Source organism: Rousettus aegyptiacus, unplaced genomic scaffold, assembly GCF_014176215.1.
Source record: "Rousettus aegyptiacus isolate mRouAeg1 unplaced genomic scaffold, mRouAeg1.p scaffold_m13_p_1, whole genome shotgun sequence".
NCBI classification, from domain to species: Eukaryota; Metazoa; Chordata; class Mammalia; order Chiroptera; family Pteropodidae; genus Rousettus; species Rousettus aegyptiacus.
In genome coordinates this window covers 83,146,533-83,170,891 of record NW_023416284.1, presented here as the reverse complement: position 1 = coordinate 83,170,891, position 24,359 = coordinate 83,146,533, and the positions used below count along the sequence as shown (strand labels likewise).

The following is a 24,359-nucleotide window of genomic DNA, read 5'->3' as shown; positions in this document are numbered from 1 at the left end:
ATTTGATCATATATGCAAAGGTTTATTTTGAGTTCTCTATTCTATTCCATTGGTTTATAGGTGTGTCCTTATGCCAGTACCACACTGTTTTGATTACTGTAGCTTCGCAGTAAGTTTTGAAATTAGGAAGTATGTTTGCCAACTTCTTTTAAAGAATGTTCTGGCTAGTCAGGATTCCTTGAAATTCTATATAAATTTTGGATGACTTCTAATATTTCTGCAAAAAAGAAAACATCATTCAGATTTTTATAGAAATTGCTCTGAATCTGTAGATCACTTTGGGTGGTCCTAATATCTCAACACTATTAATCTTTCCAACCATGAACACGGGATAGATTTCTATTTATTTATGTCTTATTTAATTCTTTTCAGTAATGTTTTGTAGTTTTCATTGTACAAGTCTTTTGCCTCCTTGGTTAAATCTATTCCTAAGTATATTCTTTTTGAGGTTATTGTAAATAGAATGTTTTTCTCAATTCCCTTTTCAATTGTTCATTGCTACTATATAGAAATGCAACTGATTTTTGTGTGCAGATTTTTGTATCCTACAATTCTGATAAATTTATTAGTTCTATAAATTTTGGTGGAATCTTTAGAATTTTCTATATGCAAGATCATGTTGCCTACAAACAGATAATTTTACTTCTTCCTTTCCAATTTGAATGTCTTTTATTTTCTTGCCTAATTTTTTTGGATAGAACTTCTAGTATTATGGTGAATGGAAGCGATGAATGCAGACACCCTTGTCTCGTCTCTGATCTTAGAAGGAACGGTTTCAGTCATGGAAAGATGTCATCTTTCAGGGTGCTTATCTCTAGTGTTTTCTGATTGTTCTAGTGAGAAATGCACCACAGAAACCTTTCAGTAAATATCTTTAAAGCTCCAGGAGTGATATGGCCCAAATGTTTCTGCATGACATGGTTAGCCTTGGAATGGTTGACCACTGACCTCTCCTTCTGAATTCCCCTCTAGAATTAACATTCACTGATAATGTTCTGCATCAGATTTTTAAAAATTGTTTTAAAAAGTAGGTTTTTCATATATGGCCTATGTTATGTTGAGGTAGTTTTCTTTTATTCCTAGTTTGTTTAGGGTGTTTAGCATAAAATGATTTTGAATTTTGTCAAATGCTTTTTCTGTATCAGTTGAGATTATAGTGTGTGTTTTTTTCTTTCTATTAATGTGGTATATTACATTGATTGATATTCATATGCTAAACCATGCTTGCATTCCAGAAAAAGAATCTTTCTTGGTCATAGTATATAATTCTTTTAATATGCTGTTGTATTTGGGTTTGCTGGGTTTTGTTGAGGGTTTTACATCTGTATTAATAACAAATTATATCTGTAGTTTTATATTTTTATTTAGTGTTTTATTTAGTATTTATATTTTTATTTAATATCTTTGTCTCGCTTTGGTATCAGGGTAATGTTGGCTTCAAAGGATGAGTTAGTAAGTATTCCCTTCTCTTCAATTGTGTGGTAGAGTTTGAAAAGGATTGGTGTTAATCCTTCTTTATTATTATTTTTTAATTAATTAATTAATTAATTAATTAATTAATTTTATGATGACATTGGTTAACAAAATCCAATAAGGTTTGGCTGTGTACTTTAACAGCAACCATTAGTTTGGTAACCACTATTGTATAGTCCATGTCCATGAGTCTCTGTTAGTCCTGTTCATTTGTTGCTTTTAGGTTTATATGCCACATGTAAGTGACATCATGTAATTTTCAGCTTTTTCAGCCTGGCTTATTTCATGTAGCATGATCCTCTCGAGATCCAACCATGTTGTTGCAAATGGCAGTATTTCATCTCTTCTTATGGCTGAGTAATATTCCATTGTATATATGTACCACAGCTTCTTTAGCCAATCATCTATCATAGGTTGTGTCCATGTCCTGCCCACTGTGAATAATGCTGCTATGAACATCGGTGTGCAAATGTCTTTTTGGATACGGGTTTTTAAGTCTTTTGGGTCATATGGTAGATCAATTCTTAGATTTTTGAGGAAACTACATACTGCTTTCCATAGTGGCTGTACCAATTTGCAGTCCCACCAGCAGTGTTTGAGGGTTCTTTTATCTACACATCCTCTCCAACATTTGTTATTACTTGTCCTGTTGATTATAGCTATTCTAACAGGTGCGAGGTGGTATCTCATTATGGTTTTGATTTGCATTTCTCTAATAGCTAGTGAAGTTGAGCATCTTTTCACATATATGTTGGCCATTTGTATGTCCTCTAGGGAGAAGTGTCCTCTGCCTATTTTTCGATTGGATCATTCATTTTTTTGTTGTTATTGAGTTGTATGAGTTCTTTGTATATTTTGGATATTATCAGAGGCATTGCTTGCAAATATATTTTCCCATTCAGATGATTGTCTCTACCTTGTCGATGGTCTCTTTTCCTGAGCAGAAGCTTTTTAGTTTGATGTAGTTCCATTCATTTATTTTAACTTTTACTTCCCCCGCCATTGAGGTCAAGTTCATAAAATGCTCTTTAAGTCCAAGGTCCTTGAGTTTAGCTCCTATGTTTTCTTTTACTCATTTTATTGTTTCAAGTCTTATATTCAGGTCCTTCATCCATTTTTGAGTTAATTTTGGTGTGTGGTGATAGACCACAGTGTAGTTTCATTCTTTCCTATGTGGCTTTCCAGTTTTCCTGGCACCATTTATTGAAGAGGCTTCCCTTACTCCACTGTATGTTTTTGGCTTTTTTATCTTAAATTATTTGCCCATTTAAATATGGGTTTACTTGTGGATTCTGTTCCACTGGTCCATGTGTCTGTTTTGCTGCCTATACCATGCTGTTTTGATTACTGTTGCTTTGTAGTATAATTTGAAGTCAGGCAGTGTGATTCCTCCAGCTTCGTTCTTTTTTCTCAGGATGACTTTGGCAGTTCAGGGTCTTTTGTGTTTCCATACAAATCTGATGATTTTTTGTTATATTTCTTTAAAAAATGCCAATGGGATTTTGATGGGGATTGCATTAAATCTATGTAATGTTTTAGGTAATATGGTCATTTTAACTATGTTGATTCTTCCAATCTAAGTACACGGAATATTTTTCCATTTCTTTGTATCTTCTTCGATTTCTTTTAATAGGGTCTTGTAGTTTTCATTATATACTTCCTTCACATGGATTTTTGAACATTGATTTTGTATCCAAAAACTACTGTATTTGTTTATTGTTTCTAGTAGTGTTCTTGTAGAGTCTTTAGGGTTTTCTGTATAGAGAATCATGTCATTTGCAAATAGTGACAGTTCGACTTCTTTGTTTCCTATTTGGATGCCTTTTATATATTTCTCTTGTCTGATTGCACTTGCTAGGACCTCCAATGTTATATTGAATAACAGTGGTGATAGTGGACAGCCTTGTCTTATTCCTGATCTTAGAAGGAAGGTTTCTAGTTTTTCACCATTAGGTATAATGTTGGCTGAGTGTTTGTAATATATGGCCTTTATTATGTTAAGGAACTTTCCTTCTATAACGATTTTGTTAAGTGTTTTCTTCATAAATAAATGCTGTATATTGTTGAAGGCTTTTTCTGCATTTATTGATATAATCATATGATTCTTATTTTTTAATTTGTTTATGTGGTATATCACATTACTCAATTTGTATGTGTTGAACCATCCCTGTGCCTTTGGATTGAAGCCCACTCGATCAAGGTGTAGAATCTTTTTAATATGTTGCTGTATTCAGTTTGCTAGTATCTTATTTAGAAATTTTGCATCTGTGTTCATGAGAGATATTGGTCTGTAGTTTTCTTTTTGTGTGCGTGTTATCCTTTCTAGGTTTTGGTGTCAGGGTGATATTGGCCTCATAAAATGAGATGGGAAGTATTGCCCCCTCTTCAATTTTTTGAAAGAGTTTGAGGAGAATAGGTATTAAATCTTCTTTGAATGTTTGATAAAATTCACTAGTAAAGCTATCTGGTCCTGGACTTTTACTTTTTGGTAGGTTTTTGATGATCGTTTCGATTTCCATTTTGCTGATTGGTCTATTTAGATTTTCCAGTTCTTCTTGATTCAGTCTAGGAAGGTTGTATCTTTTTAAGTACTGCTCCATTTTTCTTGGTTATTAAATTTGGTGTTATACACTTTTTCATAGTATTTTTGTACAATCCTTTGTATTTCTGTAGTATCAGTCATAATTTCCCCTCTTTCATTCCCAATTTTGTTTATTTGTGTCCTTTCTCTATTTTCTTTAGAGAGTCCAGCCAGGGGTTTGTTGATTTTATTAACCTTCTCAACAAACCAGCTCTTTGTTCCTTTTACTTTTTTCTAATTTTTTTTTTCAGTTTCATTTATTTCTGTTGTACTTTTGGTTATTTCTCTCCTTCTACTGACTTTAGGCTTCATTTGTTCTTTCTTTTCTAGTTTCAAGATGACATGTTTGGTTGTTTATTTGGGCTCATTCTTGTTTTTGGAGATAGGCCTGTAATGATATGAATTTTCCTCTTATGACCGCTTTTGCTATGTTTAACTATCATTATCATTTGTTTCTATGTATTTCTTGATCTTCCTTTTATTTCTTCTCTGACTCAGTTATTCTTCAGTAACATGTTGTTTAATCTCCATGTTTTTGTGGTTCTTACTGATTTCTTTTTACAGTTGATCTCTAGTTTCAAAGCATTATGATCAGAGAATATGGTTGGTATGATTTCAACCCTCTTATATTTGTTGAGGCTATTTCTGTGTCTGCTTGAGAATGTTCCATGTGTAGAGAAAAATGTATAAGCAGCTGTTTTGGGATGAAAAGCTCTGTAAATGTCAATTATGTCCAGTTGGTCTAATGTGTCATTTAAGGATGTTATTTCTTTATTGATTTTCTGTTTGGATGATCTGTCCATTTTTGACAATGGAGTATTTATGTCCCCAACTACAATAGTGTTTTGGTCTGTTTCTCATTTTAGTTCTGTTAATAATTGCTTTACGTATTTTGGGGCTCCCTGAATGAGAGCATAGATATTGAAGTGTTATGTCGTCTTGGTGCATAATTCCCTTTATCATTATGCAGTGTCTCTCAGTATCTTTCTTTACCTTTTTTATTTACTCTCAGTTTTGTCTGAATGCCATTTGCCTGAAATATATCATTTTCCAACCTTTCGCTTTGAATCTATATTTGTCTTTAGAACTAAGGTGTGTCTCCTGGAGGCAGCGTATGGTTGGGTTTTGTTTTTTGATCCATTCTGCAACTCTATGCCTTTTTATTGGTGAGTTCAATCTATTTACATTTAGGGTGATTATTGAAATATGAGCTCTTCTTGTAGCCATTTTATCTTTGGCTTTCTGGTAGCTTGGTGTTTCCATTGCTTCCTTGTCCTTGTGTTTCTTTTCTTTTCTTTTTTTTAATTTTGGTTGAGTTTTATGGGTTTTCCCTCTGGTTCTTTTTATTTTTATTATATACTTCAGTTCTAAATCTTTGGTGTGTGGTTACCATTATGAATATGAAAAGGATAGTTATATATATACAGTTGTCCATTTTCTTTTGTGTGCCTTTTCTCTATTCCCCTTTGCAAATTTGTTGTCTGAATTTGTCCAATGTATACATAACATTACTATCTTGCTATAGCAATTCTCTTCTTAATGTTTAAGCTTATAATGCCCTGTTCTTAGTAAGAGTTGAACTCTTCTGCTTCTATCTGCCTGCTAGTCGCCTTTCTCATAGCTATGTATTTTTTTTTTTTCATTTTGTTTTACTGAGTTGACCCCTTTCAGTATTTCCGGTGGTGTATGTCTCGTGGCGGACAATTTCCTCAATTTTTTCTATGTCTGGAAAGGTCTTTTTTTCTCCTTCATATCTAAAGGAGAGCTTAGATAGATACATTATTCTAGGCTGGCAGTTCCTTTCTCTTAATAGTCTAAATATTTCATTCCATTCCTTTCTGGCATGTAAGGTTTGCACTGAGAAGTCCTATGATAATCTAATGGGTTTTCCTCTGTAAGTTACTGTCTTCTTATCCCTGGCTGCCCTGAGAATTCTTTCTTTGTCATTGATTTTTGATAATTTTAATACAATGTGTCTTGGTAAAAGCCTTTTTGGATTGATATAATTGGGTTTTCTGTTGAAATCTTGAATTTTAAGTTCCAACTCCTTTCTTAGATTTGGGAAATTCTCATCAACTGTTTGTCTGAAAATGCTTTCTTTTCCTTGCTCCTTTTCCTTGCTTTTGATAATGCCTGTTATTTTTATGTTTCCTCTCCTGATAGTGTTAGTTTTTTCAGAAGTACCATCCTCAATTCTCTGTCATTTAAGTCACTTATTTCTATGTCTGTATGCTTATTTTCTAAACATTTTTCTCTTTTTTTCTGAGATGCCTTGTCACCTTGGTTATTCATGGTGTTTAATAAACTATTTCTCTGCCTGGGCATTAATGGAAGTGTATTCTGCTGTTTTTCCAGAAAGAATATTTATTATATAAATATCTTGCTTTAGCCTGTCGCAAAGAAGTTCCTTTTTTTTGTTTGTTTTCCAGTAGGTGGCATCTAATTATTTTGGATCCCTGCTTTATATAAATCCTAAATAATGTCTTTTTATTTTCTTGTTGATATTTCATCATGCTTGCTACCCTCAATCTCAGTTTCTGTCAGTGTTAGCAACAGTTTCAGTAGTGTTTGCTTAGATTCTCTTGGGGTTTCGCGGTGATCAGTCACGGAAAGTAAGGGGGGAGAGTCCCTCTGGGTTGGAGGATGGGGGCTGTGGCTCAGCCTCAGTTTTGCAACCGCAGCTGGTGAAAATCGACTGTTGTTTCTCTGCTATCCTTCTTCTGTGCTTTTTGCCCTGATGACTGAGCCTTGCTGCTGGCCTCATGGAGCTCACAGCACTTCTAGACAGGGCTGTTCAGGGAACTTGCTGCTCCTTCTCTCTTCCCTCTCTTCCTACAGGGAGCTCCAGCTGCAAACTTCTTTATTTATCCCAGTCCACTGCCAGACAGCCGAGGTTCTGACCTGTGGTATCTCTTATGAGCAGATCCCATGCTCAGATGTGTTCGTGTGCAGTTTGGGTTTGTTTTGTTGTTGTTGTTGTTGTTGTTGTTGTTGTTGTTGTTGAGTTTTAGATGTTCAGTTTATTATTGTTTCAATGGAGAGATCTGGGGACATCTCTCATTCTGCTATGTTATTCAAACTCATGAATTCTTAAAATGTTTTGTACAATCCACCAGTGAAGCCAACTGATCTGGGGCTTTTTGGAGGGAAGTTTTTTATTTTGATTCAATCTCCTTAGTAATTATAGTTCTATTCAGGTTTTCCTTTTTTTTTTTCGTGATTCAGTTTTTGTAGTATTTTTTTTTCTAGAAATTTGTCCATGTCATTGGCATTGTTGTTTATAATAATTCTTTGTATTTCTGTAAAATTGGTAGTAATATCCCCTCTTTCATTTTGATTCTGTATTTTATCTTTGCTCTGATATTTGTTTTTCCTTCCTTCTGTTAGCTTTGGATTTTATTTGTTATTATTTTTCTAGTTTTGGAGGGTGTCAATCCAGGTTGTTAATTTGAGATTTTTCTTTTTTAATGTGAGTATGTACAGTTATAAATTTCCCCCTTAACACTAATTTTGCTTCATCCCATAAGTTTTGGTATGTTGGATTTTCATTTCATTTGTCTCAAGATATATTCTAATTGCCCTTGTGATTTCTTCTTTGACCTGTTGGTCGTTTAAAAGTGTGTTGCTTAATTTCCACTGTAGATTTTCCAGTTTTCCTTTTGCTATTGATTTCTAGTTTCATTCCATTGTGATTAGAAAAAATATTTTGTATAACTTCAATCATTTTAAATTTATTAAGATTTGCTCCATGGCCTAACATATAATCTCTCCTGGAGAATGTTCTATGTGTACTTGGGAAAAATATGTATTCTGTTGTAGTTGAGTATAGGTTCTGTATACATTAGTTAGATTCAGTGTGTTTAGTGTTGTTCAAGTCCTCTATTTCTTTATTGATCTTCTGTCCAGTTTTCTACTCACTATTGAAAGTAGAGTATTGAAGTCATCCACTTTTATTTTAGAACTATTTCCCCCTTCAATTCTGTCAATGTTTCTAATTTTTATCTTATTGCTTTATTGACCCTTTTATTGTTATATTGTTAACTCTTTTAATGTTGAGTATATTTCACCTGACATGAGTATAGTTATCTCTATTCTATTTTGAATACTATTTACATGGACTATCATGTTTCAATTTTTCTCTTTAAATGTAGGCATACCCCTAGATCTAAAGTGAGACTCGTATAGGCAGTATATATTTGTATCATGATTGTTTTATCCATCTGTCAATCTGTATTTTGCTTGGATAGTTTAATCCATTTATGTTTAAAGTGATTACTAATAGAGAAGCACCTACATTTGCCATTTTGTTTTGTGTTCTGTTAAGTTTTGTAGTGACACATTTTGATTCCTTTCTCATTTGTTTTGTGTGTTTTCTATAGGTATTTTCTTTGTGGTTACCATGGGATTGCATATAACATCCTAAAATAATGACAATATATTTTAAATTGTTACCAACTTGACTTCAATTGCATACAAAAACTCCTTTACACCTCTACCTCTCTGCTTATGTTATTCATGTCACAAATTATACACATCTTTATATATTGTATACACATTAACATAGATTTATGTATTAGTCTTTTAAATCTTATAGGAAAAAAGTGGAGTTACAAACCAACATTACAATAATACTATTTTATATTTGTGCATATATTTGTCTTTAGTGGAGAAATTTATATTTTTATATGGTTTGAGTTACTATCTAGCTCTTTTATTTCAACTTGGACTCACTTAAGCATTTCTTGTAGGGCAGGTCTAGTAGTAATGCAATCTCCCAGATGTTGTATAGGAATGTCTTAAATTTTTTTCTCATTTTAGGACATCTTTTTCAGGTGTAGAGTTATCAGTTAATAATCATTTTATTCTTTCAACACTTTAAATATATTATTCCACTGCCTTCTGGCCTGGAAGGTTTCCGCTGAAAAATCTGCTGATATTCTTATCGATGCTCCTTTGTATGTGATAAGTTACTTTTCTCTTGCTTCTTTCAAGATTCACTTTGTTTTTGTCTTTGACAGGTGTTTCAGTGTAGATCTCTTTGTTTTTATCCTAGTTACAGTACATTGAGCTTCTTGGGTTTGTATACCCATGTAATTCTTCAAATTTGGAAAGTTATCAGCCATTAAGAATAATACCTGTCCCTTTCTCTCTTGCCCCTCCTCCTCCTGGGACTCCTATTGCGTGTATATTGGTCTACCTGATGGTGTCCCACCAGTTCCTTGAGCTCTGTTCACTGTTTCTCATTCCTTCTTTTTTTTTCTTTTTTTCCTCCTCAAATTTAATAATTTCAAATGACCTCTCTAAAAGTTTGATGATTCTTTCTTCTACTTTTTTGAGTATGTTATTGAACCCTTCTAGTGAATTTTTCAATTCAGCTATTGTAATTTTTAGCTCCAGAATCTGTTTAATAATTTCTATCTTTTTGTTAATATTGTTATTTTGTTCCTATATCATTTTCCTGATTTCCTTTAGCTCTTTTCCTTTAGCTTTTTTGAGCATATCTGAGTTATTATAAAGTATTTGCTAATAAGACTGATGCCTGTAGTACTTTAGCACCTGTTTCTGGAGATTTTGCTCCTTTGAGTGGCCATAGTTCCCTGTTTCTTTGAATGCCTTATAACATTTTGTTGACTATTAGGCATTTGAAAAAAAGACCAGTTCTTCCAGTGTTTGTACATTGGTATGTGTCATCTTTTTAAATTAGTGAGCCCATTAATGGTGATCAGCCTAGGCCTTCTCAGCTCTTTTCTAGGTATACTTTCTATTTGGGTCTTACATATGTTTTATTTAATTAATTAATTAAAAAAATTTCCTTGGCTGCTTTTAAATTTCTTAATTTCCTAAAGTCTCACTCCAGCTTCTTCGCAGGGCCTTAAATGTTTTTATTGTATTCTTCTGCATGTAATATCTTTCTCTGCATCCACAAGTCTGCAATCAGCTTGTATTTTTCATGCATTACATTGCCTGCCACTATCTTCCATGGCTTCTAGCCTGAGATCCAAATTATGCCAGTGCTTCCCATCTGAACACTGAGTCAGGCAAGACAGCAACCAGTCCCCTCAGGCAGCCCACAGGCCAAAATGTTGGAAAGAATTTCTGCTCCTTCCAGTCCAAAGAAGGGAGCTGGGAATTAGGCTAATTCCTTCCAACTATACCATGTAGGAGAGTGGGTGGGCCAATGGCTAATAAAAATGCCACAAATTTTCTATTATTTTTAATGTAATTTTTTTCCTGATTGGACATTCACTTGTTGCTGTAGACGTTTGACTGCTTTCTATCATTTCTCATTTCATGTTTCTTTGGGGGAAATGAGGGCCTGAAACTTCCTAGAGTCCCATCTTACCGATGTCAATTTGTTTATTTACCTTTTCCCAATATTTTCTTCTCTCAGTTTTTCATGTTGTTTAATCTCTATTGATTTATCTTCTAGGTTACTTGATTCCTACCTTTGTCATTGAGTCTGTTAGTGACTCCCTTCAGAGAATTTTTTTTTAATTTCAGATTTTCAGTTCTAATTGTTTTTATTTTGTTCTCTTTTTGTAGTTAGTGTTTCTTTGCTAAGAATTTATGTAGTTTTAATAGTTTCAAGTGTGTTTTTAAATTAAATGTATTGAGGTAACATTAATAACGAATACATTTCAGGTGTACAACATTATAGTTCAATATCTGTGCTGATTACCAAAAGTCTACTTTCCTTCTATTACCATATATTTTTCCCCCTTTATTCAATTCACATAGCCATTCTCCTCTGGTATTACCATTCTATTGTCAGTATCTATGAGTTTGTGTTTGTTTGTTCTGTTCATTGTTTTTTTTTTTTGTTTGTTTTACATTCCATAAACAAGTTTTTGTCATTTTCGGTCTGACTTATTTCAGTAAGTCTAATATACTTAAAATCTATCCATATTGTCACGAATGGCAGTATTTCATCTTTTTTATGGCTGAATGTATTCCTTTTTATATATCACATCTTCCTTATCCATTCAGCTTTCTGTGGACACTTAGATTGTTTCTATTTCTTGGCTATTGTAAATAATGTTGCAATGAACATAAGGGTACGTATATCTTTATGAACTAGTGTTTTCATATTTCTAGGTAAATACCCAGAAGAGGAATTGCTGGGTAATATGGTAGTTCTATTCTTAATTTTTAAACGAAGCTCCACACTGTTTTCCAAAGTGGCTGCACTAATTTATATTCCCAATGGTATATGAAAATTTCCTTTTCTCACCATATTCTCCAAGATTTATTTCTTGTCTTTTTGACAATAGCTATTCTAACAGGTATGACATGATATCTTACTGTGGTTTTGATGTTACATTTTCCTAATAACTAGTGATGTTGGACATCTTTTCACATGCCTATTTGTCATTTGTATGCTTCTTTGGAAAAATATCTATTCAGATTTGCTGCCCATTTTTAATCAGATTGTTTTTTTTTGTTGTTGTTGTTTAGTTGTATGAGTTTTTAATATATTTTGGATATTAACTCCTTTTCAAAGTATCATTTGCAAATATTTTCTCCAATTCAGTTGGTTGCCTTTTGTTTTGTTGATGGTTTCTTTAGATGTTCAGAAGATTTTTAGTTTGATATAGTCTCACTTATTTATTTTTGCTTTTGTTTCCCTTGACTTTGGAGTCGAATTTGCAAAATACCTCTGAGATCAATGTCTAGAAGCTTCATGCTTATGTTTTCTTCTATGTATTTTATTGTTTCTTGCATTGCATTCAAATCTTTAATCCATTTTGAGTGAATTTTTTGTATGGTCTTAGGTAGTGGTATAGTTTAATTCTTATGCATGTGGTTGTCTAGTTTTCCCAATTATATTTATTGAAGAGATTTTTCTTTCTCTACTACATATTCTCCATGATCAAATTATGAATTTAATTTAACTGCCCACATATGTCAGGTTTATTTCTGGGATCTCAATTCTGTTATATTGATCTGTGTGTCTATTTTTCTGCTAACACCATACTATTTAATTACTATAGTTTTGTACTATATTTTAAAATCAGAGAGTATGATACCTCCAGTTTTGTTCTTTTTTTTTCAGGATTACTTTGACTACTTGAGCCCTTTTGTGGTTCCACACAAATTTGAGGATTTTTGTTTATTTTTGTGAAACATTTCATTGGAATTTTAACTGGGATTGCATTAAATCTGTTTAAATTTATTTATTTTAATTAGTTTTGAATATACAGTACATAGGTTAGACATTTATATAGTGCATAAAATGATTTTCCCATTTGCTCCCTCTCTCCCTTGACCATAAGCTGCCAGTCTTATGGGTGTTCCCTTGTAAGTAATTGTTTTTCTCTTGCTGCTTTTAATAGTCTTTCTTTGTATTTAACCTTTGGCATTTTAATTATAATGTGTCTTGGTGCGAGCCTTTTTAGATCTCTGATTTTTGGAATTCTCTGAGCATCCTGGGGTTTTATGTCCATTTCCTTCACCAGGTTAGGAAAGTTTTCCATCATTTATTCTTCAAATAGCTGTTCAACATCTCAATTATCTTCAGTTACACCAATCAGACAAATATTTGGAACCTTAATAGTGTCCCATATCCTCCTTACATTTTATAGTGTTGACATCTTTTGTCTTACCATTCTGATTGAATGTCCTGATTGGCTTTCCTGTCCTCTAGATAAGGCATTTGATCCTCTTCTTTATTCACTTGTTTATTCTTTTGTTTATCCCATTTAATATACTTCTCATCTCAGATGAGAAGTGTTCTTCATTTCAGACCGGTTCCTTTTTATAATTTCCATTTTAATTTTTATGTTTTTTTGTCTCTTTGTTGGAGTTCTCTACCCTTGCCAAAAGTTCATTGAGCATTTTTATAACTAGTGTTTTGAACTGTGTATCTGTTAGATTACTTGACTCCATCATATCTGGATCTCTGTTCTGTTCTCTCATATGGTTTCTGCTTCTTCGTCTTCCCATTTTGGCTGCCTTTCCATGTATGTTTGTATGTGCTAAGCAAAGCTCCTAAGTCTCCCAGTCTTGTGGATTTGTGAAGTAGGTGTCCAGTGGCACTGTCCTGAGAGGGGTTCAACCTCAGGCCAAACTTAACACAAGCGTCTACCCCTCTGGGGCCACCTGTTAAGATTCAGCAAGCAATCCACGATGCTGTGCTTATAGTTGTCTCAAAAGGCCACACCAGAAAATGAGGCCAGCTGCCTCCAGTGTGAGTCTAGGTGCTGTTCAGCAAGGAGCACCTGAGTTGCCGAGGATACAGCTGGATGCTGCTTGGGTGGGGCTGCAAGGTGAGGTTGGTGGGGTTTCAGAGAATCCTCTGGGTGGAGCAACCTCTGGTATCGTTAGATGACTTTAGGGCTATGGCGGAACTGTGTCTGCACACTGGGAGTGGGGAGGGCTCAACAGGGAACAATGGATACCGCCTGCACTTCCGTACATAGTGAGTCTTTGCCTTGGCCCTCACTCTGACCATGTCTCCCTGTAAGTCCGTGGTGGCCCCTGCACTCAGCCAAATCGTCAGTGGTGCTGAAAGTGAGCAAGTCCATCACTGCGAAAATCTGCTCGCGAATGTGGCCCCTTTAAGAGGCGTCTGTTGCTGCTATTACCACAGCCTCCATCTCAATCAGCCTCTGGAGAGCGGGAAGCCCTGCATCTTCTCTCCATCCTACCTTCTGCCATTTCAGGGTGATTTTGTGGATTGCTCCCTAGTCGTATGGCTTGTTCATCTAGATCCCAGGTGATTTTTCTTTGCTGCTTGCTCCTTGTTTCTGTCACAACTTTGATTTGATCACCAGAGGGATGAACAGAGCTTTTATCATCTATGCCATTTTTCTCCCTCTTGCATTAAGCAATCTGTTTATTGCTTTACAAACATTTAACAATGTTATTCTTATAATCCATGAACATGGAATATCTATTACTTTGTGTCTTCAAATTCATTCAACAAGTTTTTGTTGTTTTCAGTATACAGATCCTTTACTTTTGAAGTCTTTAGGGTTTTCTATATATAAAATCATGTTATCCTCAAATAGTGAATTTTACTTCTTCCTTTCCATTTTGCATTCCTTTTTTTTCTTGCCTAATTGCTCTATTTCTTTTAGTATTATGTTAAATAACAGTGGCAAAAATGGGCAGGCATCCTTATCTTTTACCTTACCTTAGAGGAAAAAGATCTAGTTTCTCATTGCTGAGTATGATGTTAGCTGAAGATTTGTCATATATGGCCTTTATTATGTTATCTTTCTTTTATACCCATTTTATTAAGAGTTTTTTTCCTAAATGTATATTTTGTCGAATGCCTTTTCCACATCTATTGACATGATCATATACTTTTTATCTTTCATTTTGTTAATGTTATTGATTGATTGGTGAATGTTGAACCATTCTTTATCCCTATTATAAATCCCATTTGATTATGATATATAATCCTTTTAATGTTTTGTTGTATTTAATTTGTTAGTATTTGTTGAGGAGTTTTGCATCTATGTTCATGAGAGATATCGGCCTGTTATTGTGTATGTATGTGATTTCCTTACCTTGTTTTGGCATGAGGGTAATATTGGTCTTGTAAGGTGAGTTACAATGCATTTCCTCCTCTTCAACTTTTTGAATTTGAGAAGCACAGGTATTAAATCTTCTTTGAATATTTGGTGAAATTCACCGGTGAAGCCATCTAGCCCTGGACTTTTGTTTTGTGGGAGGTTTTTGATTACTGATTCAATTTCCATACTAGTGATAGGTCTATTCAAGTTTTCTAATTCTTCTTGATTCAGTCTAGAAAGGTTGCATGCTTCTAAGAATTTGTCCATTTGTTCTAGGTGTTCAATTTGGTAGCATATAGCCTTTTGTAATATTCTTGTAAAATCCTTTGTACTTCTGTGGTATCCATGGTAACTTCTCCTCGTTTATTTTTAATTTTATTTAAACCTCTCATTTTTCATTAGTGAGTCTAGCTAAAGGTTTGCTAATTTTGTTTATCTTTTGAAAGAGCAAGCTCTGTTTCATTAATTTTTCCTATTGCCTTTTTATTCCCTATTTCACTTATTGCCTGATTTTTATTTTTCATTTTTTTTCCTACTGATTTCGGGCTTCATTTGTTCTTCTTTTTCTGGTTCCTTAAGGTATAATATTTGTTTGAGATTTGTTTCTTAAGGTAGACCTGTGTCTTCTTATAATTGATTTATAGTTTCATAATATTGTGGTTACAGGAGATTCTTGATATTTCAATCTTTCAGAATTTATTAAGACTTATTTTGCTTCCCAACATGTTCTAATCTTGAAAATGTTCCATGTGCACTTGAGGAGAATGTGTATTCTGTCATTTGGGGGTAGAAAGATCTATAAATAGCTTTATGTCCATGTCTTCTAATACGTCATTTATGGATGTTTCCTTATTGACTTTGTCTAGATGATCTACCCATTGGTGTTAGTGGGGTAATAAAGTCCTCTACTATTGTACTATTATTAGTTTCTCTCTTTAGATCTTTTAATTATTGTTTTACATATTTTGATGTTCCTAGAACGGGTGAATATATATTAACTTCTATGTATTCTTGATGAATTGTCCCTTTTATCATTATAAAATATTTATCTTCATCTGTTACTTTTTGTTGTTGTTGTTGTTTTGACATCTATGTTGTCTAAGTACAGCTACACCCACTGTTCTTTGGATACTATTTGCTTGGAGTATCATCTTCTACCCCTTTACTTTGAGCCTATGTTTTTCTTTAGAGCTGAGATGTGTCTCCTGAAGACAGAATATACTTGAGTCTTGTTTTTAAATCCATCCAGCTACTTTTTGTCTTTTTATTGGTCAGTTTAGTCTATTTACATTTAGGGTGATTATTGATATATGAGGACTTACTACAGTCATTTTCTTTTTTTTTCCTTTTCTGCTTGCTCTGTATCTCCATTTTTTCTTTCCCTTTTATTTCTGTCTGATAATTTAGTTTGTTGACTTTCTATACTGTTTTTATTTATTCCTCTTATTCTGTTTCTCAGCTCTGGATTGTTTTGTTTTGTTTGGTTTTACCATGAGGTTTATATAAAATGTCATATAAATAAAAGCTATTTTTCTTCCGACAGTATATCTTCACTTGCCTATATTCATTCAGTCCTTTCCCTCCTCCCCTTTTATGTTTTGTTGTTACAAATTACCTTTTTTTTTTTTTTTTTTTTTACCAAATTGCAGTGGCTATAGTTATTTTTAAATGTTTTTTTCCCTTTAACCTTTATGCTATAATTATTACCCTATTCTGAAATAGACTTGAATTTTTCTGCTTCTGTCTGTCTCCTTACTCAAAATTGTGTATACTTTTGTCTTTCTGGTTCAGGCAGAAGAGCTCCTTTCAACATTTCTTGTAATTCAGATCTTGCAGTGGTAAATTCCCTCAGCTTTTGTTTGTCTGGAAAAGTCTTTATTTCTTCTTCCTATCTAAAGGATACTTTGCTGGATATGTTATTCATGACTGGTGGTTTCACTCTTTAAATATTTTGAATATATCATTCCACTCTATCCAGCCCTGTAGGATTTCTACTGAGAAATCTGATGATAATCCGATGGGGTTTCCTTTGTAGGTGATTGTCTTTTTTTTTTTTTTTTTTTTTCTGGCTGTCTTTAGAATTCTTTATCATTAACTTTTGATTGTTTTTAATGTAAGGTTTTTTGAAGAAGGTCTTTTCACAGACAAATTTGGTGGTCTGTTAGCTTTTTGAACTTGAAATGACCAGCTTTTCCCCTAGGTTTGGGAAGTTCTCATCAATTATTTCTTTCCATAGGCTCTCTGTTCCCTTCTCTCACCTTCTTAGATGCCCATTGTCTTTATGTTCTTTCTAACAGAGTCAGAGAGTTCTCATAGAGTTCGTTCATGAAAAAAAATTAGTTCTCTGTCTTCTTCCGTCTTAGTCATTTCTAGATTGCTATCTTCAAGCTCATTAATTCTCTCTTCCGTTTGGTCTGCTGCTTTAATGCTTTCTAATGCATTCTTCATCTCATTTATTGTTCTTCAGCATCAGAATTTGGTTCTTTTTTATAATTTCAATTTCTTTGGTGAAATATTCCTTTTGTTCATTAATTTTCTTCCTGAGTTTACTGAATTGCCTGAGTTTTCTTGCATCTCTTTGAGTTTCCTCATTATGGCTATCTTGAATTTTCTATTATTTAAATCAGCCTTCCATGACTTTGAGTTTGGTTCTGGAGACTTATTTTCCTTTTACATTACCATGTTTCTTGGTGTATAGTTCTTCTGCTGGCACATTTGAAGTACTAGGCTTTTTGTGTAGTTACTGTTTTTATCTTACCAATTCAGCAGTTTGATAATTATAGGTCTTTATTTCATTTTCCAGTAGATGATGCTATACTGCAAATTTTTGTTTTATCTGTTACTTATGTCTCTGGGATCATGGTGGGAGGAATGTCACTTTTGTCATGAAAATTGATTACTTGGTGATGGGGTGGTGCATTTCTTCACTATGTCTACATCACCTTGGCTTTGGGGCACCATCACTGTGGTGGGAGAATGTGGAGGACAGGGGAGAGCCGGGCTCACAAACACAGCACTGCCTACTTACTACAAATGGCCTCTGTGCTATTAGGTGCTTCTCCACTGTTGCTACTGGGTTTCCTTGCAATAGTGGAAGGAGGAAGCGGCTTCCTGGGTACTAATGTTGCTTCTGCCCCTCTTACTCTCTTCTGGGAAATAGTGTGTGGACTGCAGGGGGTGGGGGGACACTCCTCTACCACTACCACATTGGCTAGAGCGACAGCAGCTGCTGAACTGCATCTGTGGACATTGTCTCTGTCCTGCCCCATGTCCTACCTCCCCTACGCATTCCAATATAACCACCTTCAGGTGTATTGATGTGTGGATCTCTCAGATGTGTTTGTGTGTTGAGCAGATGAGCCTTTGTTGGATTATAGATGTCCTACTTTTGTAAATTTAAGGGGAGATACAAAGGTGTCTTCTCATTGATGTTTACATCACTCTCCTTGAGTGTTTTTCTTTATTGTGGAGTATGATTCTAAGAACTGCTTTAAAGCCTTCAGATTACAATTCTAACATTTAGGTCATCTCAAGATTGACCTATATTGTCTTTCTTCACCTGAGAGTGTTTACATTATTATGATCTTTTGCGTGTCAAATAACTAGATCGGATCATGGCCATTGTAAATATTATGTTGCATAACCCTGGTTCCTGTTGAAATTATCTGGAGAATGTTGATATTTGTGAGTCCTGTCATAATCGTCTGGAGAATGTTGTTTTGTTTTAGTGAGTAATCAACCTGGTTAAGTCAGACTACAAGGTAGGTGCCTCTTGATCCTGTGTGTGTCGTGGTTAAAATTCCAGTTCAGTTTTCAAAGACTTTAATGTGTTGACTTGAGTCTGTCCTACTCATGAACCTGAGACTTGTGTGAATTCCTACACAGAATTAGGGGAAGATACTTTTTCTCTCTTCTTTGGGATTCTCCTCTCGCTCTCTCTTTAGGCCCCAGGGGATTCCTTTCTTAATTAGAAAGATGTTTTCTTTACCTCAAATTTTATTTAGCCAGCCACATCATGGCCACCACTGTACTACTCCACAGCACAGGTCTGCATTTTAGGCACAAGCCAAGTGTTCAGCAGAGCAATCTCAGCATTTGTTTTTCTATTTTCTACAGTGTGATAAACTCATTGCTATGCAGATGCTTCTCCATATTGATACCCCAACACACTCATTGACTTTTAATTTCAGCATCCTCAAATTGTTGTTTTTCTTATTTTTTTTTTGAGAGATTTAAATTGAAATTAGTGGGAGGGACAGAAAGTAGTTGGCTCATGGTCACACAGTGGAACCAGAACTCTGGAACATTTACTGAGACTTTGACTCTGGAACAAAGCCTCATATATCTCTGTGCCTCTGGATCTCTATTTGTGTAATGGTAGTAGCAATAGTCTCTATCTCATTTTTAACTTTTGACATTGTGTTTTGAGACTAAAATGTGATCATGGGCATTAAAGAGTAGTAACAAACAGCAAGTGCTCAATAAACATTATTAGTTATTACTATTCATATACATTCTACAAGAGTAAACATTTTGGATTAGAATTACTGGAATAAAAAAATTAAGAACTAAAATGTTAGAGGGTTGGCAGGTTGGCTACCTAGATGCTGATGCTTGAAGGAAGGTTAAAAAAAGGGGGGGGGGGATATTTAGAAAAGCAAAATATTTTATGTTAATTTTTCAGCCATTAGAATTATACCCTCACCCTTTTCAATTGATACATATGGCAGTACTCAATACAGAGTTGCAAGGTTAAGGCAGCTTGCAGGTATTCCTTTTTAAAACATCAAGTTAAACAAGAATAAAGGCTATGTAATAAATAAAGAAATAATTAGTAATACAGAACACTACTTTCTAATGAAATAACCCAATTTCTCCTTCATGCCATTTTATTAAATTATGATAAAAAAATGAAAGTAAGATTCTTATTTATTTTCTAGTAATACTACTGCTTCTATCTGCTCCCTTGCTAGATGGCTGAAAAAGAACATGAAACCCACTGAAGATCTTCGGTCAGTAATCCAGAAGCTGTCGGTGTTTGGGCCAATTAGGTCAGTCGACCTTTGTGGACGGCAAAGTGCTATAGTGGTGTTTGAGAACATGACTTCAGCTTGTAATGCTGTGAGTGCTTTTCAAAGCAGGATCCCTGGTACAATGTTTCATTGTTCCTGGCAACAACGTTTCATGTTAAAAGATGTAAGACTCTCTGTTATCAAAAACTTTGTAAATTCTTAAAGCTTGTTTTACATAATTTATTTCTCATCAGGGTTCTAGTAAAATATAATAATTATAAATGATATTTTATCATTGAAAAAAGCATAGTGAAGCTTATTCAGTTAGTTAAAGTATTGAAAATCAGAGATTATAGCACAGCCCTTCCTTTGAAATGTTTAACTTTGTAATAGTGGTCATCACAGTTTTGCTCTTTTGGAGAAGAAGTTCATGACTGCATTTAAGAATTCCTCTGACTGCCATCTTTCCTGGAGGACACGAACTTCTTCAGCATTAACAGCGTGTAACTTTTCTTTCTCCCAATTTCTAATGATCTGTTTTGAAATTCTCCCGGCCTGAATAAACAAAACCAACAATAAGGTTAAGAGGTATTCTAATATGAGTGAGATTATTCTATAATTCTGATTCTTGTTTCTTCATTGTTCATCTAATCTGGTTATACCTTAAGATAAGTGTGTAATGTAAGACAGTACTTCTCTAACTTTAATGTGCATACAAATCATCTCAGCAGGTGTTAGGGCTTTTGATCACACATTTCAAAAAAGCTCCAGATAAAAACTAAAGCTTCTGGTTCAAGGATCACATTTTGAACACCAAAAATATAAGAGCAATCAGTCACTATCTAACACATATAAAAATGAAAGTGCTACATGGTAAGAATCTCCTAAAAGTCAACCTACCTTATCTGGTTTCTACCTAGACTTGAGAATGAAAGTGCTTGGCAAATGCTGTCTGTCATGCTGCCTGCCATCCTCCTAAAAGTTATCCCTAGAAAGAACCGCCCTTCTACTTTCATATCCTAGAAATAAAAAGTCTATTCATTAAGTTTTGTAAAAATCAGTATTGCTAACATTATGGTTATTTTTAATCTCAAATTTAGATGTGCTTAAAGCCAACCAAGATAAGTCTCATCTTTTTGATTGCTTTTTCTCTTATGGTAAATAAACTATTTCCATGGTTCCTATAAGTTTAAAAAAAAAAAAAAAAAGATTACTAACATTTGGGGGGATCTTTGAATACGCTTTCAGCCTGGTCCAAACTTCTGTCTGAAAAGTACTGTCAGGAAAAACTTCAGTAACAAGTCCTTGAGCACATGCTTCTCCTGCTGTTAACTTCTTTCCAAAAATAAGCATCTCTTTTGCCTGAAAAGTAAAAGCAAGACTAAGAAATTAATGAAACAAGGCTCAGTTAGCTTTGGAATTAACTGCTTTCAGTAGACATAGGAAAAAACTGATAATGTCAATAGGCAATGGCTTGCAAATTGTGTGTTGAGACCACCTGGGCTCTTTAAAAGGTTTGTAGAGCTTCCTACTTGTGTGTGTGTCTATGGTGGAGAGTCAAGAGCAAGGAACCTGGGACAGCAATGACCTGAAGCAGATTCTGATTTTATAACCCATGGAAGTTATGATTTTATGTTTTACACACAATAAACAATTACTTTTGTAAAAGGGGGAAAAAAATTGTGGTCAAAGGAAATGCCGAACAAGCTTGCGAAACCCTAGGTTTCAAAATCCCCTTCCCTGGAAAGTCTACCCTGTGATCTAGCTCTGATGGTTTTCTTTTACCTGCATAGGTACTCAAATTAGTTCTATTTGACTGAAGGAACATGAAGACTAACAACCAGCTTCTAACAAAACTGAAGTCGCTAAATGGATATTTCTCTATATTTGCAATTTCTTTTCCGGAAGAGTAAAGACTACTTTATGGCCAAATGCTCGAAGCCTTAGGGTTGGTTAGGCCCAACTTTTCAAAGTTAGAATCTATAAAACAATGCAAGATATGTGACAGAATAAAAAGATTTAAAAATATATTTATAACAAAAACCTAACAGCAATGAAAACAGGCTCAATTCCCATTCCTCCCTTTCAGATCTTGAAGAATGTTTGCTAACCCTTTCCCTATCCCCTGGCTCTCCAGTCTTGTCATAATCTGCTTGGAGTCATGCACACACAGTGTGGGCAATTATGTTTCCATAAATACAGTGATAGATTTGAGCAGTCTCTTAGCCACTCTAAGAGCCTTAATACCCTGGTAAAATAGGCTGATGAAGACTCTTGTGACCAGGAGTGGTAAACCCCCATGAAGCCTCACATCTGCTGGTACTTCACATGATTCTGAAAGTAAACATGTCTTATCACTTTCAGTGGATAATACTTATCTGTGAAGAAATTAAGTGGAGAAATGAGCTCAGGAAAGAAAGGGAGGCAGGCACAGCCCTAGTCCTTCACCTGACTAATGCCACCCAACTGTGGAAGATGAGGCCTTGTGCCACCGTCAATTCAGCAAGCACTGGGCAGTCGGCTGAATGAGCAGTTTCGAGTTGTGGGAGCTGTAGAAAGTTTCTTATTTTCCCCCATTCCAGACATTTCCCTTGGCCTGGTTCCTGTATATTTAAAATTCTTAAAAGCTGGGAAGCAGAACATTCGCTTCTCTTTTGCCCGTATTATCGAGAGAAAGAAAAGAGGGCATGGAATTACTTTTGGAATAGAGATGACTTATTAAAATTTATTTTTAAGGTTTTCAAAGGTTACCTTGGCCAGGCCCATAATCTTCGGAAAAGTGTAAGAGGAGCATCCTTCTGGACTTTGGCCTAGATGAGTAAAAGGAGTATGAAATGTTGCCTATTTAAAAGAAAAAAAATAAAAATATTGTTCTGATGTGATTTAAAAAAATAATTTGTCTATAGCCTCACAATACTCAGTTGAGAAATAGTTTTTTAAAAAATTGGATGATTGCGGTATTACATATGCACAAAATTTACTCTTTTAATGTATGCAGTTTAATGAGTTTTAACAAACACACACAGTTATCTAGCCACCACCATAATTAAGATATGGAATATTTCCATCACTAGCAAAAGTTCCCTTGTGTCCCTCCATAGTCATCCATTCCTCTTACCTGCAAGCAACCTCTGATCTGTTTTCCGCCCCTATAGTTCTGATTTTTCTAGAAAGTTATATAATAGAATCATACACTGTGTATGTAGCCTTTTGTCCTTTTGTAGGCTTTTGTCTGTAGTATAAGGCTTTTTTTTCAGTCGTGTAGATTTATTCTTTTTTTTTTTTAATTTTATTTTATTGGTTTCAAGTATACACTACATTGGTTAGATATTTACATAGTTTATAAAATGATGCCCCTACTTGCTCCTTCTCCCTTCTGGTTTGCCACCTAGTTAATATATTTATGCTAACTGCACTCCCTATGCTGTGCTCCCCCCATCCCTGTGACTACTAATCTGTACTTCTTTAAACCTTCACCCTATTTTCCCAGTCCCCCATACCTCCTCCCCTCTGTCCATCACGCAAGTGTTCTCTATATTTGAGTCTTTTTGATTAGTTTGTTCTTTTTATTCCTTAGATTCCACATATAAGTGAAATCATATGGTATTTATCTTTCTCTGTCTTATTTCACTCAGCATAATAACCTCTAGGTCCATCCATGTTATTGCAATTGGTAGGATTTCATTTTTTAATGGCCGAGTAATATTCCATTGTATATATGAACCATAAGGTACAATATCCACAAATCAATTAATGTGATACACCACATTAACAAATCAAAAGATAACAACCATATGATCATATCAATAGATGCAGAAAAAGCGTTCAACGAGATCCAGCATACATTTATGATAAAAACTCTCAGCAAAGTGGGAATAGAGGGAACATACCTCAACATAATAAAGTCCATAAATGACAAACCTACAGCTAACATCATACTCAACAGGGAAAGGCTAAAAACATTTTCCTTAAGATCAGGAACAAGACAAGGATGCCACTTTCACCACTCCTCCTCAACATTGTACTGGAAGTCTTAGCCAAGAAAGAGAAATAAAAGGTAACCAAATTGGAAAGGAAGAAGTAAAACTCTCATTATTTGCCGATGACATACTATGTATAGAGAACCCTAAAGAGTCCACCCAAAAACTGTTAGAATGATCAATGAATTCAGCAAAGTAGTAGGTTACAAAATAATATTCGGAAGTCAGTGGCATTTTTATACACCAATGATGAACTTTTGGAAAGAGAAATTAAGAAAACAATCCCATTTACAATTGCATCAAAAACAATAAAATACCTGGGAATCTAACCAAAAAGGTAAAGATCTGTTCTCAGAAAATTATGTCATTGAAAAAAGAAACTGAAGAAGATACAAATAAATAGAATATACTGTGCTCATGGGTAGAAGAATCAACATCATTAAAATGGCCATGCTACCCAAAGCGATCTATAGAGTAGATGCAATCCCTATCAAAATACCTACGGCATTTTTCAGAGAGCTAGAACGAATAATCCTAAAATTTATATGGAACCATAAAAGACCCCGAATAGCCATGACAATCTTGAGAAAGAACAAAGTTGGAGGTATCACACTACCTGATATCAAACTATACTATAAGGCTACAGTACTCAAAACAGCATGGTACTGGCATAAAAACAGATACGTTGATCAATGGAACAGAATAGAGAGTCTAGAAATAAATCCATACTTATATGCTCACTTAATATATGATAAGGAGGTAAGAATATACAGTGGGGTAAAGATAGACTCTT

At 34.5% G+C, this 24,359-nt stretch overlaps 2 protein-coding genes across 2 annotated transcripts in view; one reads left to right on the top strand and one right to left on the bottom strand.

Annotated features, from left to right (window-relative positions):
- CUNH6orf201 (chromosome unknown C6orf201 homolog) overlaps nt 1–19,809 on the top strand; it is a 27,805-nt gene extending 7,996 nt beyond the window's left edge. The window contains exon 3 of the mRNA XM_016132579.1: nt 19,548–19,809. Coding sequence (XP_015988065.1) covers nt 19,548–19,809 — 262 coding nt within the window. The remainder of the gene's footprint in view (nt 1–19,547) is intronic.
- Nucleotides 19,806–24,359, bottom strand: part of ECI2 (enoyl-CoA delta isomerase 2) — a 22,478-nt gene continuing 17,924 nt past the window's right edge. The window contains exons 8-10 of the mRNA XM_016132585.2: nt 22,338–22,427; nt 20,805–20,948; nt 19,806–20,141 (exon numbers count right to left, since the gene is read on the bottom strand). Coding sequence (XP_015988071.1) covers nt 19,986–20,141; nt 20,805–20,948; nt 22,338–22,427 — 390 coding nt within the window. The 3' untranslated portion in view covers nt 19,806–19,985. The remainder of the gene's footprint in view (nt 20,142–20,804; nt 20,949–22,337; nt 22,428–24,359) is intronic.